Here is an 18,135-nt window from a genome sequence, read left to right as displayed (position 1 = left end):
CTGTGCCTGGATACGACAGTTAGATTAATGATAAAACTGAAGACTCCACATGTCTGTTCTTCCCATACTAGAGGACATAAACAGGCACAAGTTTTGAAGTGTGACATAAATGACCCCACTTCAAATGTCAGCTCAGTCCAACTGGCAGATCGCTGTTGTAGTGCCTTCAAGGTGAAAACCAAAAGAAGAGTGTCTGTTGTGGTTGAGTCCAGGAACCGTCTCACCTGCCATAGTAATTCTTACCAGCACTGTTTGCTTATGAAAGACACTATTGGTGCTGTTGCCCACTTGGTTGGTGTCTGTTTAAGCTAGAAGTTAACAGTTTAAGGCTGATCCCTACCCTGAATAAGGGTTGGTAGCCATCTGAATGAAGTGGTAATAAAATACTGGTAGTTTAGTTGGGGGCTTGTAACCATTGGAAAAACTATAGCTTCCAATGAGAAAGAGTATTATCTAGTTAGGGAGGGGGGGTGTGAAGAAAATCATAGCCCTGTCTTGAGTGTCTGTGGCTATAATTAAATTTTCTCATCTTTTATTGTGATTTAGTAATGAATCTTATTTTCTGAACCAAAATCTCATAAAGAAGCCTTATACCTTAAATTTTTTTTAAAGTAGTCTGAGTGTGTTGTAATAGAAACAGAAAAGGTGGCCCGTCTGTAGACTGCCTTTGATCAAATGGTAGAGGGAAACTGTGGATGGCAGCACAGCTGTGAGAATGTGTGTGGGCTGAACAGTCCTTGTAAATGATTGTGTCTCCTTTATCTGCAAAGGAGGTAGTCCAGTACTCATTTATTGCTCCCAAAAGGACTGCTTTATATATACCACATGCCATTTCCTCCAGGTCAAAAGTATAGATCAATTGTTTTTCTATATTTACATAGCATGTTTTTCTTAAAAATCTTAGAGTATAACTTATGATAATTTAAATTTTCATGAATGATAATCACCAGGTTATTTCAGGTCCCCCCCCCCTTCGTAAATACAGAGCAAACAGTCAGCCAAAAACAAGTGAGATTTGAGAAAATGTCAGTGGGTATCTTCAAATCACTACTGAAATATAGTTTGGGTTCATAGCTCACAAATGTTATTCATGACTTGTGATATTGATGAGTTTTTTTTTTTTTTTCTTTAAGCTGTACAAACACTCTTGAATCCCTAGAAGGAAAAAAAAATCAACCACTGATAGTAAAGATTGTAAAAAGAATACCAGATGATGAGACTTGCCATCCTATAGAAGTTCTGTAGATAGCACTCCACACTCTTTCCATGCATGCACCTTCACAGCTGTTGTTTTCCTTTTTTTTTTTTTTTTTTAACATGAATGGGATTCCCTTCCATTTAATGTCATTACGTTGTAGACAGGTTTCTTTTTACTGAAGTAATTCTTTTCATAGCCCTCCTAAAGATGGTTTTCTGGTGTTAAAAACCAAATTCCACATCAGATACTTTTGAACTGCATTTTTGTAAACTAAACATTGAGTTTCATACTGACTCATATTTCCACTTCGGATGATTTTGTGGCGTTCATGGCAGTTATTTTTCCCAGTGTCTTGGGAGCTTTATGACTGTTTTAAATAACTATGTTATCAAGTCTGGTGACCTTTTTACTTTGTCGTCTGTGTTTTGTAGATGCTGGTACTTCTAACTTTTTATATTCATTTCTGAAGAAACATTTTATCTAATTTAACCTATTACTTATAGATAATGATATGTTAAATATTGGATACATTTTGATAGTATATAATGATCATGAGGATAGATGCCAATTTTGATTCTTAGTTTTAGAGTTGTTTGGTAAAGCATTGAGATTTCTGTTACATGAGGGATGAGTATAGATATTGCTCATAATATCTATTTTTGTCTGGTAATATGTAGGCATTGAGTTAGAAGAGGGATACACCGGAAGTATTCCCTTCCCCCACCAAAAAAATATTTAGAAAGGGTTGCTTCCCCAGTTATCTGAAACTGTACTAATCTGCATGTAACTCCTGCTTCTAGGAGCTTTCTCCACTGACTTTGCTGCTGTGAGGTGCCAGAGCACTACACAGATGCAAAACACTTAGCAAAACAGGGTCTAAAATGTACAAGAGTCCAGTATTGACTTATCCAGAGCTTATAATCAAATATATGAAAAGGTGTTTTGCTTCTATGTTGAGCTCTGCCATGGGTGGGGAGTGGAGCACCATGACTTTCTCAGTATTTGGAGTCTCTGATTAGGCTCTGGCCTTACTCTCACTACCTTTTTACCTCCATGTCCCACCACGTGGACTTGTGCCAATTGGGCTGATTTGCCTTGTTACCATTATCTGCTAGGGAGTGTCTTACAGTTGCTCTGCTTCTTACTCTGACAGGAGGAAATGCCTAGAGGAGGGATCTGAAGCCAGTATCTCAGACCTGACGCTCGCTCCTGCTTTCTACCCTCTTTCTGAACCTGACTGGTGCAGCTTGAGAAAGTCAGCTTTGCTGCCACCTGCCCTCCTCGTTAGTAAAGGAAGAGTCACGAGAGGGACCATTCCTATTTCCTGTTAGCAAGAAACACCCAAAAGAAGACTTGCATTTCTTCATTGTTTGTTCTTTGAAGGTACTAGGGTTTATAGCTCAGCAGATTTGAACAAGTTGAGTAAAAGGTCAGCTCTCTTCTGTTTTAACTAGCTTTCTAAGTGCGTTTACTAACCTAACCATCACATAGACCTATTTATAACTTGAAGTTTGCCTTTAAAGTCACGCAAGTACAAGGCACTGTAGTGCTCGTAACACTCTTCCATATTATTGTAGGTAACTAAATGACCATGGAATCTGGAGCAGACAACCAGCAGAGTGGAGATGCTGCTGTAACAGAAGCTGAAAACCAACAAATGACAGCTCAAGCCCAACCACAGATTGCCACATTAGCCCAGGTATAAAGTCCACGGAGACTCCAGGCTGTGTCTCTTCCAAGAGAATTTCATTTTTAATAAAAATAGACATAAAGTGATGGAAATTTTAAGACTATCAGAATTCCGATTCATTGGTAGTATTAGCTTATGTGTAGAAATGATAGTAATGATTAATGAACAGTAAACTGCACCATTAAACATTAATATAGTATGTAGTGACATGATCCAGAAATAATTACCTTTTTACTAACATAAATTAATGGGCCCTCTCAAGGTGATAAAACCTTGATGACAGCTGCCTTGTGTTTTTGTTTTTGTTTTAATACCGCACACACTTATTTTGGGACCTGGAGGTGCTGATATATTTGCAAGCCTAAGTTTTTACAGTCTAATACTAAAAAGCAGATTAAGCAAGTAAATTAATGTGTGAATCAGTCCTAAGACCGATAGCCGTTTTTCTCCCCTCTGCATTTGAAGTACAGAAGTTTAGTCTGGTTTTGTTTGAAGCATCCTGTCCTTAAGGCCGTCATCTCTGCACTTACTGTTTTGTTCTCATCTGTTTTTCCTGTATTAACAAATCTTTACCTCGATATTAGTAAAAACGTGCTTAATATAAAGACCAAATCATAGAAACCTGTAGGATAGGACTGATATTTTCTTTCCTTGTTTTTAGAGACAGAATGTCTCTGTGTAGCCCTGGCTGGTCTCACACTCCCAGAGATCCACCTTCCTCGCCTCCACAGTGCTAAGATTAAAGGCGTGCACCACCACGCCTGGCTGGTGCCTCTTTAACTGGAAGGCTCCCCAGCAGAGTGGTCCTGAGAGGCTTGGCTTTGCCCGGCTCAGTTTCTCTAAGAGTTAAGGCTCTGTGATGGAGGTGGCTGCTCAGCACAAGTCCTGGGAAAATACAGGGCTCACCACAGCTGGGATGAGGGTGGGAGTGAGTCAGAGGCTGGAGCTCCAGCAGGAATGCAACAAGAACGAGGAGGCAGGCTGCCTTGTCTTCTCCTAAGAAAACGGGCTTTCCCTGTAGATCTCCTGAGTAAGACAAGCCAGATATACTCGGGGATAAGTTAATATATCAGATGAGGCAGCACTTAGTCAGTACAGGCTAGTACAACCCGCACAGAGAAGTGGGGGCTCCTCTGAGCTTAGCTGAGCAGGTCCCTTGATGATGACAGCCTTCAGCACGTGTTGTATCCTGGTCACTGTTATTCTGGTTTGGTTGTTCCCTCAGTTGGCTGTATAGAGTCATCTTGGAAATTCTTTCTGCTCTCATGACTTTTTCTCGGGGAATTTGTATTCTTCATAGGTAGAGCATGTAGCTAACAGAATCTTTGCAAAGAAAAGATTCACTAGGATAAGAATTCCTGGTAAGAAGACTTTTCCTTTGGAAATTTTCTGTTGTTTTCTATGGTTCACTTAGTGTTGTTTACACAATTTAAGGAGATTACATTCATTTCTCATAACTGGTTTATTATAAAACACCTTAGGTCTCTACTTACAATGAATATGAATGAATTGGTTCATTTCTAGTCTCTGCATTCAGTGGTCCTTTTATAGTGAAAACTCATATCCTCAGTTTGGGAACATTTCTTTCAATTAGTTGGTGGTTTTGTCTTTCATGTAGGATCCTTGTGATCCAGATGTTCTGCTTCTGGGACTGTTTTTGTTTGTTTCTTCATTTTCCTCATATTTTCTTTGCTGTTTTTCATCCTTTTTGCTCTGTTGTTACATACTCCATTCTGCCTGCTGAATTTTTATTTTGCTATCATGTTTCCAAGAGTTCTGTTTGTTCCCTGGGTAGTCCTTTGGTGTTTTCATAGTATCCCATTTCATAGGGTAGTGTCCTCAGGGGGAGGGGGTTTGTTTGTTTGTTTGAGGGTTTGTTTTTGTTTTTTGCCTTGTTTTGGTGCTTATTTTGAGTTCCTATTCTTCACCAGGCCATATAGCTCTTCATCTCCATTTCCATTTGTTTTAATCTCTCTTTCCTAGTAGAGGCTTTCACCAAATTCTTAACCCTCTGGATGGGGGAAGAGACTAGGAGGTAGGATTGTAGCTTAACGGTCGGGCACACACTTATCACATGTAAAGCCCTGGTCTTATGCCCAAACATGAAATGATAAATGATAGGTGTAAATGACTAAGAAACTACTTTGGAAGCTTCATGGATATGTTTGGAGTCCAACAGTTCCAAACCGTCAACTTAACTGTAGGACAGTGGTGGTCTTAACTGTTACTGTCTTGGGCCTTCTCCTTGAGTTTGTCAGGTCCCCAGAGGTTTCACTCATCCTATTTATATGGAAAGGGCCTGGGTGCCAAGGGAGAGAAGAGGGCTGGGGTTTAATGGTGACTTTCGGTCAGCCTGGTGTTATGTGGTTACGACCCATTATGTGTAGGAGTTCTCCACTGTTCTCCCACAGTGGGCCAGACTTTTCTTCCACAGGCATTGAGAAAGGATTCGTCTGCTCCTAAAGAGCTTCCAACCCACCCTTCTATTTACTTTCAGCCCTTTTCTTCATGTTACCTATACAGTGTTGGAGATCCTAAGCATCTGGATTTTTGTGGTACAAATCAGGCTTTCCCTTCCTCCATGAATTGGCCATCTGCGGTCTTCTTAGTTTGTTACTACTGATCCATCTGCTCTTCAGCCTACAAAACTCTGTTGCCTCCTTTCCTAGTTTCCACATTTATATGATTATACATGTAAAAGTGAAATTAATTTGATGAAATGTAATTCAGAATTCAAAAGGGAACATGTTCGGTTTATCATTAGGCAGCCCTCCAGCATTGAATACTTAAAGTAGAATGTGTAGTCAAACTTGAACTTTAAGAAAGCGTATCTTTTCTCCTTTTTTATTATCTAGTTACAATTGTATTTTTTATTTGATCATCCAAGTTCCTTAACAAATATGCCACACTTTAAAAAATATTCTTTTTTTTTGACAGTTTGATACATTCATATAATGTATTTGGGTCACGTTCATGACCTCTTTACCCTTTCACTCCCACCAGACCTTTCTTTCCAAGTTGTCTTCTATTCTGATGTCTTTTGTTGTTATTGCTGTGACCCACTGAGTTTAATTATGGCTGCTTACATGAACTTGAGTGGGGAATTACTTACTGAAGTATGGACAATTTGCAAATGGCTATACTGCTAAAGAAAATGTCTGTCCTTCTCCCAGCAACAATTCATTGCTAATAGTTCCTCAGGGAGCTTAGGAAGCCCTACCCCAATTCCCTCCATGCTAGAATGTTCCAGGCTCCATCTTGCACATACCCTATGCAGGTAATCAGAGCTGTTCTGAGTTTGTTAGTGTGACAGTAGTGCCATGTCGAGAGCAGAGTGTCACAGCATTCCTCCCCATCCTCTGACTCGTCCATTCTCTCTACGTCCTCTTTCTCTGTGTTCCCTGAGCCTTTGAGGGAAGTGTATATCGTAGATTTGAACATAACTTCCTCTTAATTCTGACTCCAGACAACTTTTGAATACTAGGAAAACATTGTAAAGCTAAGGCAAGATGATTACAATTTTGTCAATGAATAGGAGGGATAAGAAAACAAAATCAGTCCAAGCAGTAGAAGAAGAAAGATAATCAACATAAAATACACTTATTTTACTTTCAGAATATAAAGTGGAAAGAAGCCTGTGGTCTTGATGACGAGAATCATGTCCAATTTTAGTTTACTAGACAGTGCGCCTCTGTGTCCCTAGGCTGGCCTCACCTTCTTCAGTCCTAGGACTACAGACATTCACCACCACACCCAGATGAAAATGTAAAACTTGAAAGAGTAATGATAGGACTTTATTAAACAAATCCTATAATACATTCTATTGTATAGCCATATTTTTAGTAAGACTGTGCAGAGATATTTGTAATAGATTTTAAAACTGAAAAATAGGTTCCATGGTATGTGTTATAAAAATTGAATGCATCTGTGTGTCTTGAGAAACATCTGTTAAAACATGTCTCACTTGGGACCGGGCCACATGCTTCCCAAGATAGTTGTGAATGTGGCCCAACACTTTTGTACATGGCAACATCACTGTGTCAGAGAGTAGGACACCTGTGATAGGAATGCGCCTCAGGATAGAGTGCTTGCCTAGCAGGCACAGGTCCTGAGTTTAATCTTTGGCATTGAATAAAAATAGCTAGAAAAATAAAATGAAAAATGGTAAAAATGCTGTGTTAGTTGGTGTGCTAAGAATATATGGGATTTTGGGCCAGGCCTTTAGGACAGGTCCGTAGTAACTGTTGCTTGGGAGTCTGAGGCAGGAAGACCACAAGTTCAAGGTCAGCCTGGGTAATCAAGTGAGACCCTGTCTTAAAAGTGAAAAAAGGAGAGCTGGAGATACATCTCGTGCTAGATTACTTGTCTGTTTCCTGCCCACAGACACAAGAAAGGGGTCAGGCAGTATAGTACTTTATGTTAGGTTTACATGTCTATGGAAACTTACGAATAACTAGGGTAGAAATCACTAAGTCAGCTTATTATGTTTGCCTTTAAAGGATGCATGGAAGAAGACCTGATTCTGTAATTGCTTCAGATATTCAAACAGCTTTCCATGGAATTAAGATGAGACATTGAGCTCATAGTAACTTTATGGCTGAACCTTTCAAACTAAAGAGGACAATATCCTTCCTTAGTTTCCTCTTAGATTCTGATGTTATAAACAGGACAACCTTTGTGACTCTGCAGATAGTCTAGCACCTCATTTAGAAAACCAGGTAAACATAACATGAAGTGACCAGAGAGAATAGGACTAATAAGGAAAGGTGTTGTAGCCGTCTCAGAAAAGAAAACTTTTAGTTTTAATCTATGTGCTGAAGATAACTTGTCTTCCAACGATCTGTCCCCAGCTTCCCTGGAACATCCACTTCTGCTGTGCGTCTCTCCAAACTGACATTCAGCACTACAGCTCTCGCTCCGACCCCAGCTGTGCCAGACCTTGTCTCGCTTTCATTCTCTTCCAGTTGGCATATTTGCCACTTCTGTCACCTTGAATTCCTCTCTTCAGCTAGTCATTCAAAAAGCCCTTCCTTACCACCGACTACCCTATCTCTGGCCTTTATCACCTTACCCTGACCACTAGAGGGGCTTTCTCATGGTCCCCCACCTCCCGTTTTCTTCCTCTGAGATGTATGTCTCTTATTCAGCCACTAAAGCGATTCATCTAAAATGGAAACTTCAACATGCTATTTGATTAAAAACAAAAACACAAAACAAAACAAAACAAAAAAACCACAGCATTCCTCCTATATTCTCAGAATAGATGAAAGTTGTTTTGTTTTTCAGACAGGGCTCGAATGGTAGCTTAGGCTGGCATTGCTTAAACTTGCAGCAATCCTCCTGCCTCAGCCTCTTTAGTATTGATAGTATGAGCAGATGTCGTTCTGACTGATTAAAATGTAAGATTTTTGTTTGTTTATTTTGAGACAGCATCTCACTGCACCCTTGACTGATGTGGAACTTACAGAGATGTGCCTACATCTGCCTACTGAATACTGGCTTTAAAGGCATGTGCCACTGCCTGGCTTGAAAGCTTTTTAAGGTGACATATAAAGAGGTTTTTATGACTAGACCATTGAAGCCTTTTTGAACCTCTGTATCTCCGCTTCTGACATTGAGCAGTGGTGTGTGTCTTTCCCTCTCTTACAGGCACACACGCATGCACGCTGGCACGCATCTTAAAATACCACCTGTTAACCAGTTTAGTGTTTTTTTTTTTTTTTCTGAATGGGAGGGATTGAAATTATTAATTACTTTCTTATTAATGAAAAGACATGCTTGTAATTAGTCTAAACTAGACTATTAAAATATACATATTTTAGAATGTGTTGTTCTAGACTTAGTAAGTCCTATTTGCCCAAATTTGAAAAGTTAAGGTTTTAAAACATGGTTTTTCTGAAAACTTTTATGCTTAAGGCCAGCATGTCTATTGTTGACCTTGGATGAATTAATCTCTTAGAATGTTTTTGTTTTTAAGTAAAGATAATTCTTATTACTCAGCCTTTAATTTAAAAAAAGAAAGAAAATTGGATAGAAAAGCAGGCAGGAAAATGTGGAGCACCATATGAATGAAGTGGCCTTCAGAGGATGCCTGGGTTGCGTGTATTGATGCTACATGAGATGACAGGCTTTTTTCTTTTTATTGTCACCTGGGACAAGCTTAAAAGTAGAGGGGAGAAGAATTTGTATAGGGTTTTCATTTTTTTTTCACTGATTTCTTTCACATTGTTGAAATACTTATCAAGCAGGAAAGTCATATTTTTGCTAATTAGAAGTTACTTAATATTGAACCTGAGTAGTCTCACGCAGGTTCTGTGATGGTAATTGCTTTCCCTGTTTCTATAGGTATCCATGCCAGCAGCTCATGCGACATCATCCGCTCCCACTGTAACCTTAGTGCAGCTGCCCAATGGGCAGACCGTCCAAGTTCATGGAGTTATTCAGGCGGCCCAGCCATCAGTTATTCAGTCTCCACAAGTCCAGACAGTTCAGGTATGTGTATAAAAAGTTCTGCATATGCTTTAATAACTTGTTTATAGCCATTTCTGTCTCCTTTTATTAGTTGTGAAAATAAGGACACATCCAGTTTAGATTTATTATACTTCATAGTAAAGGAGTATATTGATTCTGTATAGATCTGTTTTATATGTAAGGACAGACCTAAAGGAAATTACCTTATTTTTTAATCTACAGAAGAAAAAGCATTTATTTAGAGAGATAGCAAATACATGTGATAAATGGAAATATTTGGGAAAGACTTACTGTACTGGTGTACCTCAATTAAGGAACATGAACCAAAGTCTGTATGGGGGAAGACTTGATAAAAATTGATGACCTTACCTGAGATAGAATTTGTACTTAAAGATCACATCAGACATGATATTGGCCGTTTAGAGCTTTTAGGTAGAGTATATAACTTTTAAATAATAATGTGTTCAGGAGGTACATCGGAAGGATGTTAACTGTATCACATGTACTGGCTGATTCTTTGGAGAGTGTGTTCCTTTGGGGTAGAAGGGAGTTCAGACACTCTAGACTTCTGAAGGTGACTGCATAGGCCTAGGGCCCAAGAGCGGTAGCAGTGTAATCTTTGCAGTTCAGCTGATTGAAGAAAAAAAACAAAGACTGAACATTCATGCAAGTAGGCCATAACCCCAGCCTCCCGTTTCATATTTTTTACTTCACAGTCTTCCTGTAAGGACTTAAAAAGACTTTTCTCCGGAACTCAGGTGAGTCCTAGGTCCTAGATTTGAAGAAAACTATTTTTAGAAAGGAAGGTGAGAAATTATTTATGTCTTTGTCCTTCTCTATGAACATGGAATTTCAAGATTGAGTCAAACTCTCGGCCTGAGTATTGTACCTACTCATTGCTTGGTTATTGCTTAATTTCTCTATGCTGTTTCTCCTCCAACTGGTAGTCCAGAATTGCATGAACACTGAAAAAAAGGAAGGAAGCCGTACCTCCTGGGGGCTGCACAGTTAGAAGTGAAGCCTGATTGCTGACATTCTGTGTGGCTAGCCAGAGTATGCCTTTCTGGTACCGTGACCTGGTGATCCTGAGAACTAAGCAGTCTAATTCTTTCCTGTGGAACGCCTTCGTCTCCCTTCCTTCCCCACACCCTTCCCACTTGAAAGAAAGTTTCCAGAGTCAACAAGCCTCTCCTTTGCTTCTGCGTTTATTATATGGTGTACCTTTGATTTCTCTTGCTCAGCCGTAATGTTTGTGATGAGAGCTGTTGCTTTTCCTTGTATGGTAGCCAGAACTGATTGACATTGGCAGGGGGAGGGTGCGTCCTCCTTTGTCCTGGAACCATTCTGTCAATGTCATCAAAACCCATGTCAAGTTTTGTCAGCTTTATGCTGTGGTATTGAGCTGCTGTTACCTTTTGTCCTTTTTTCTCTCCTTTGTGCTTGTGGTTGGCTTTAACACTTTGTGGGTAGAGAACTGTTATCGTGTGAAATCCTGAAGTTAGCAACTTCCTGAAGATACTGGGAATGGACTTTATTAACAAGTTATGACAGTAGTATTCAAATAAAGGCCAATTTCTAGAAACCACAATGATAAGAAGTAGTCTTGACTTAGTTTTTGTTTCATTGAATGCTACCTTGTCATCCTCCATCATTACTAATTCCATACTGAATTTTTCTCAGAACATAATGGAGAGAACTTGGTCTGCTAGTCAAGAGTTTTAGAGATCAGACCTACTTTGTTTGGATTGTAATAAGTCAAGTGACATTGAACACATTGGCCCTTTCTTTTTCACTATAGAAGGTTTTAATTAAAAATAAAACTAGGCCACAAGATGTATATTACAATTTTTAATTAAGAAAATGTGGTTTTGATTGTTGCTTGTATTCTTAATCTAATTTTGAGGCAACATAACTTAAACCCGGGTAGTAAATGTCCTTAACTTTGTTAGAAATATGTATTTATCTTTTCAAGAATATTTTCATCACAATGAGGTATATAATTTTTAATATATATATATATATATAAAAGAGGAAAGTCAGACTCCTTGAAGCCTGAACTATATGGAAATGTGTGTGTGTGTGTGTGTGTGTGTGTGTGTGTGTGTGTGTTTCTTTTTTAATGTTAGATACTCTAAACCAGGAGAATCTGTTAAACTTGGATGGTTATTTGAGCCAGCTAACAATGGTTAGTGTTAACCAGGAAGTAGTGGTTTATAAGAAGTTATTAAGCAGAGAGTGAAAGTGTCCCTCAAACTTCTAGACGGTGGAATGTTAGTGTTATATAACAAAGTTCCCAAAATATGCAAGGTATACGTCTTTTAATGGAAGAATAAGAACAGGGGGACTTGGGTTGATATCAGAAACTGAGCTGCAGTAATATGTCGTGTACAGCTCCACTTTGCTGCCTTAATTTATTCTTGCATGTATAAATCACATCTCATAGATAATGTGAGAATCCTTGCAAAAATAATGGCACTTTCACAGTGTATACAGGGTTGGTAGTGGCACTTACCAGTTTGGGCCACATTTCAGTGTAGTGCTGTCTAAATGTACCAGAAAGGATTTATGTATTTTATTACTTTAAATTATTACATCCATTTCTTAACAAATGTTAATTGATGACATACTGTGTGCCAGTCATTGTTCTAGGTGCTGTCAAAGGCAGCAGTGAACAAACAGTACATCTCTGTTCTCATGAAGATCACATTTGAGTGAAGAGAGACAGACTATGAGAAAATAAAATATGTCAGGTGAGGATCAGTGCTCAGAGGTCAATAACACAGGGGAAAGGGTAGGGAAAGAGGCGAAGGGAAGGTGCTGCATTCATCTAAGGTGGCTGGGGAACACAGTGAGTAGACACCAGAAGGCAACAAAGGCAGCTGAGCCAAGCTATTGATAAAAACAGTCCAAAGATGTGGACATGGGTATGTTTGGAATTTGAAAGAATAGCATGATTAGAACTGCTGGTCCCCTAAGTAGAGTAAGGAGGAGGAGGAAAACAGCTGGAGACTCCATGTTGATAGACTCTTCTTGAATGCTTTGTGATGTGATGGGGACAGCAGTAAACACCTTATACAACATAGTATAGTAAACACCTTATACAACATAGTGTGGTTCTGTGGTCAGTATACAGCATCGCTGTCGTCTGATTTAAGAATGGGCTGTGGGGGGCTTTTGTTTTGTTTACCCAACACAAAAGTATTCCAGAGTTTCTGATCTTGGTGATGGCAAGCAAGGTCTTTGAAGGGATATTTTACCTGGTAGATTTTTTTTTTTTTTTTTTTTTTTTTTAAAAGAAATCCATTTGTACTATCATTTCTTGGGGGTAGGGGGAAGGTTAGCCACAAATGAAAGAATAATTACTTTTTAGAAGAAATTTAAGCTGTGGAGAGAAATTTGAAGATGGTTTTTAAACTTTTTTCATGGTTAACAATTAAAAACTCTGTACACTTTAAAACCTTAGACTTTTCTCAGTTTTCCAGAAGTCTCAGTCTCAGTAGCTGCTGAACTTCCCTGATAATATGAAACTAGCTGGGCATGGAGACCACATCTTAAACACTGGCTTCACGAGGCAGAAAGGGGGATGGATGTCTGTGAGTTGAAGGCAGGCCTGGTCTACAAGGCAAGGTCCAGGCCAGCCAGAGCTATATATAATGAGATCCTGTTACAAAAAAGAAAAAAGCCATACCTCCTTGCTAGAGCAAAATAACCAGTTTAGATCCAGAGATCAAATACACTGGATAAATCTCATTGACAGCTTACCTCATTGATAGAAATGAAAAAAAAAATTTTAAGCACAGCTAAAAGGCGCTTAGTTTTCTTAATCCCTACATTTAGAGTTCTCTTTTAAACTAGTAGATATCCAATCACATTTCCAGAAATTTAAGCCTAGGTGGACAGGGTATAAGTAAGTACTGCTGTATAGGCAGCTCTCGCAGGCTCTGCCTCAATGCTGGAAATTAAAGGCATGCACATCCATACCTGACCAGAATCACTGTTGAAAGACGTTAATGAGGGTGGTGGTGGCGCATGCCTTTAATCCCAGCACTTGGGAGGCAGAGCCAGGCAGATCTCTGTGAGTTCGAGGCCAGCCTGGTCTACACAGAGAGATCCAGGACAGGCACCAAAACTACACAGAGAAACCTTCTGTCTCAAAAAACAAAACAAAACAAAACAACAAAAAAAAGACGTTAATGACATTTTTCCCCTTCCTTCCTTCCTTCCTTCCTTCCTTCCTTCCTTCCTTCCTTCCTTCCTTCCTTCCTTTCTTTTTCAAATGATATTTCAATGAAGCACATTTAAGGACATTGTTCTTTTAGTATTTATTATTTATGCCTATCCTAAGAACTTCTTTATAAATAACATTTAAAATTTACAAATATATATATCCTTATGTGAGATTTCCTTATTTGCCTGCATGTATGCCTGTACAAGATGTGCATGCCTGGTACCTGTGGATGCCATAAGAGGGTGTCCTTGGGACTGGAGTTACAGGTGGTTGTGAGTTGCCATGTGGGTGCTGAGAATTGAATCAGATCCTTTAAAAGAGCAGCTGGTGCTCTTACCTGAGCCATTTCTCCAAACCCCAGTTTCCTTGTTTGTAAGGGAGATAAGCAGAGCAAGTTTTAAGATCAGTATTCTAGGCTTTACTAAGCTTTTTTGAGTGAAAAATTATCTAAACCAGGAGTCTTAACTGTAGCCAATTACAACACTTTTAAGTTTGCAAAAGGATTTTATAGTTTTAATATTTCTTTATTTCTATAACCACTATGTAGTTGTTTTGAAATGTCAAATTTTAAAAATAAATAATAGTTTGGGTTTTTAAAATGTCTAGACTGTTACCAACGGCCAAAGCTAAAGACCTGTTTAAGGAACTTGGGGAGACAGACGTTAGTGGTCATGTCAGCAGGTGAGGACATGTCAGGGCGAGTTCTGCTGATGGAGTGTGATGATCATGGAGTCTGTATTTGGGTTTTAATTCTTTTTTTTTTCCTTTTTTTTTTTTTTGGTTTTTCGAGACAGGGTTTCTCTGTGTAGCTTTGCGCCTTTCCTGGAACTCACTTGGTAGCCCAGGCTGGCCTTGAACTCACAGAGATCCGCCTGGCTCTGCCTCCCGAGTGCTGGGATTAAAGGCGGGCGCCACCACCGCCCAGCTGGGTTTTAATTCTTATATGTTTATGAATACTTATTAAATTGGATTTTGATATTTTTATTAGTGTGAAATCATGGATCCTGTGTGGGTTTTTTTTCTTTGATTTCATTTTTCCAGAGCAGCTTGTTTCCTAGTGAATTGGAGAGTTAGAGTTTCCCATGTAGTCCTGGCCCCGTGCACAGCTCTTTCATGTTAACACCCTACAGTGCTCCATGTGCTTCAGCTGCACCATCCTCATCTAACTCCAAGTATAAAGATGGCACACAGGCTTCTCTCAGTGTTGTACATTTTATAGCCATGTGGTTGGGTTTTTTCATTGAGTTCATTCTTTTCTGTCAAAATTTGGAGAAGGGCAACACAATCCACTTGAGTTGGTGTAAGGGACAAAGCTACAACTGAAAAAGCAGTATTTCACCTCAAAACCAGTGTGTGCTTTGTTTACTAATTTATACATTTTGACTTTGTTGTTGAATCATACATCCCAGGTTGGCTATGTACCTACTATATAGCATGGATAACCTTGAACTACTTACTGATCCTCCTGCCTCCACCTCCCCAGTGCTAGGTTTACAGTCATAAGCCACCATACCTACTTTCATATGGTGCTGGGGATCAAACCCATGGTTTTTGTTCATACTAAGCAAACACTACCAACTGAGCTACATCCCCAAGCCCAGTATGTAAGTATCTAGCTCATCGAGCTTGTTTTCGTGAGTTTCAACGGGAGTGAGGTCTTCTGTGTTCATGTGTGTCCTTAAGATCTTGATAGCTGTTAAGAGCAAGGCATGGTGGTACATACCTATAACCCCAGCACGTGGAAGCAGGGCTGGGAGAATTGTCTGTTTGGGGCCAGCCTGCATGTGGAGTTCCTTTGGAATTTCTCTTTTGTCTGAATATAGTTTTCCTTATTGCTGCTATTGACTATTTTGAGGTGGTACTAACCCACACAGGCCCTCTTGTCTTGTTTAAGTCTGCTTCTCAGTATGACAGCATCATGTGTAACTCATGGAAGTAAGCACATGAGGCCCTTACAGTGTAGGCTAGAAACACTTGATAATATAAATTTTATAAACAAGCATCCACAGATGAGTGGACTTTGAATCTAGAGTGGTCTAAAGTGCTCCAAGATTGTTGCTTCTAGCAACACTGACTCTGGGACCACCAGGATTTTATGTTGGTAAAGTCTAAAGTGGAAGTATTGAGTGAACGGGGGCCACACTCCTTAGCTTGGTGGCCACAGTGAGTTAGTTGCCTGCTCTGCTTGTGTCTCAGTTCTTCTGTCTTCTATGAGCATGAGACCAGGACTCTTCTGGTACCTGGTGTTTACTGTATGAGATAATGAACTGTATAGATGTGTTAGCATGATATCTGGCATAATAAGTTATTAGTAAATTCTAGTTTCTGCTACCCCACATAGTCTTTAATCCTCATTTTCCAGTCTAAGGGCCCTTAACAGAAATGCATAGCTCATTACCTTGAAGTTTTACTCAAAAATAATTGTAGAATGCCAACTTTGAAGCACGTTTATGTATAGTAAAGGATGTTTACTGACTTGCAGGAAAACAGTGTCTTTGTTAGGATTGCTATTGCTGTGATGAAACACCATGACCAAAGCAACTTGGGGAGGAAAGGATTTATTTGGCTTACACTTTCATATCACTGATCATCGTCAAAGGAAGTCAGGACAGGAACTCAAACAGGGCAGGAACCTGGAGGCCATGGAGAGGTGCTGCTTACTGACTTGTTCCCTGTGGCTTGCTCAGCCTGCCTTCTTACAGAAACAGGACCACTAGCCTAGGGGTGACCCCACCCTCAGTGGGCTGAGCCCTCCTATGTCAATCATTAATTAAGAAAATGTCCCACAGGCTTGCCTACAGCCCAATCTTTTGAGGTATTTTCTCAGTTGAGGCTCCTTCCTCTCTGATGACTCCAGCTTGTGCAAGTTGATATAAAACTAGCCAGGACAAATAATCTACAGTGTGATAAAGAATCACTGACTTAATTGTACATCTGTAAATATGTGTTTGCATAACAATTATAGGAAAACATATTGTTAGAGACTTAGGGCTAACTATTTGTTCTTGTTCTACTGTCAGAAAACTTATTTTGGTTGGCAATTCTGTTCTAACAACTGCAAGAAATAATTGCTGTTAGTGATATATTCAGGATTGGTTGCTTGGGAGAAATTCAAAGTCATTTTTAGGACAAATGTTTCCTTGTCATTTTAGTCTGTAGGAAATGAGTTTTACTGGTATAGTTGTCTCCATTAAAAACTAAAAGTGTATGTAAGAGTTATATATACATTCTTTGTATTGGACTTAAATATTTTATGGGAACTAAATTTGATAATCAAGATAAAGTTGTTCTTTATGTTTTCAGATTTCAACTATTGCAGAAAGTGAAGATTCACAGGAGTCTGTGGATAGTGTAACGGATTCCCAAAAGCGAAGGGAAATCCTTTCCAGGAGGCCTTCTTACAGGTACATACTTTAACAGTTAGTCAGAGACCTGCAGATATTGGGTGTCAGAACACCGCTAAAACTGCTCAGGCCAGTACCGTGTAGATTATTTCTCTGGAGTTACTTCTCATATAAGTTGATGTCTACTGTACAAAATAAGACTACTTCTTCCTCTAAACCAGTGGTTCTCAACCTGGGGGTCGTAGCCCCCAAATGACCGTTGGAATGCACGGATATTTACATTACAGTTCATACACTTGCAAAATGGCAGTGCTGAAAGAGCACTGAGACAGATGTTATGGTTGTGGTCACCACAGCCTAAGGGGCACAGCATCGGGAAGGTTGAGAACAGCCGCTCTCAATAGTTGTGGGAAGACAGTTTCCCCCTCATTCTGTTTTTGTAGCTGTGCTGACTGCTGCTCTCCCTTTTAATTTGGGATACACTTGAATTATAGCATTGTTCTGGGTATACACTAGTGATCTACTTAGCTATACATTTACAGGTGTTTTCTATGTCGTGGTACTTAGCGAACACCTGTATTTAACAGTTTGCAGGGTAGTGCTTTGCTCACATCCTCTAGTTTGGGTTCAACCTTGTCTATGCCTTGCCTCCTTGAAGAAAGGTCAAGAACAGTATGTATATCAGTTGGCTCCATGTTAAGTATATCTAGAAACAACATGCCTACTACTCTCTGAAGCTTACTCTAGAATTCAGTAAACTTCACAATTTTACAGTTACCTTCCCTATTTATCTTCCCTATAAATGCCTATTTATCTAAGCTCCTATTATTTGTCATTTATTTTAGATTTATTTTGTTTTATGTGTATGAGTGTTTTGTCTGCCTGTGTCTATATACCAGTCGTATGCATGGTGCCAACAGAGGTCAGAAGAGGATACTGGATTCCCTAGAACTGGAGTTAGACATGGTTATGAGCTGCCCTGTGGATGCTGAGAATCAAACCCGGGTCCTATAGAAGAGCAGCCAATGCTCTTAACGACTGAGCCTTCTCTCTAGCCTTGTTCCTTTTTTTAAAGCATAGTTGATACTTTACCTTCCTCCATGTACTTCACTTGTAGTTGCTACTAAGCTTTTTTTCTATCCTCACAAATTATTACTTCTCAATATTATTAGTCAATTGATTTTGAGGTCTTAAGAAATTTTAT

General features: G+C 39.4%; 1 protein-coding gene across 12 annotated transcripts in view; it reads left to right on the top strand.

The window, feature by feature from the left end:
- Window positions 1–18,135, top strand: part of Creb1 (cAMP responsive element binding protein 1) — a 67,059-nt gene that overhangs the window by 16,328 nt on the left and 32,596 nt on the right. For 5 of the 12 annotated variants that reach the window (XR_003736346.2, XM_028886689.2, XM_028886684.2 and 2 more), the window contains exons 2-5: window positions 2,776–2,897; window positions 9,234–9,380; window positions 10,076–10,117; window positions 16,891–16,991. Coding sequence is in view for 10 of the 12 variants with exons in the window: in XM_028886689.2 (XP_028742522.1) it covers window positions 2,784–2,897; window positions 9,234–9,380; window positions 10,076–10,117; window positions 16,891–16,991 (404 nt within the window). In the remaining 2 variants the exon portion in view is untranslated. Of the gene's footprint in view, window positions 1–2,351; window positions 2,582–2,603; window positions 2,628–2,775; window positions 2,898–9,233; window positions 9,381–10,075; window positions 10,118–16,890; window positions 16,992–18,135 lie in introns of those variants that run through there. The other 7 variants (XM_028886690.2, XM_037210338.1, XM_037210337.1 and 4 more) reach the window with 5 other exon arrangements.

Source organism: Peromyscus leucopus, chromosome 13 (genome assembly GCF_004664715.2).
Source record: "Peromyscus leucopus breed LL Stock chromosome 13, UCI_PerLeu_2.1, whole genome shotgun sequence".
Classification (NCBI taxonomy): Eukaryota; Metazoa; Chordata; class Mammalia; order Rodentia; family Cricetidae; genus Peromyscus; species Peromyscus leucopus.
This window is presented reverse-complemented; position numbering and strand designations above follow the sequence as displayed.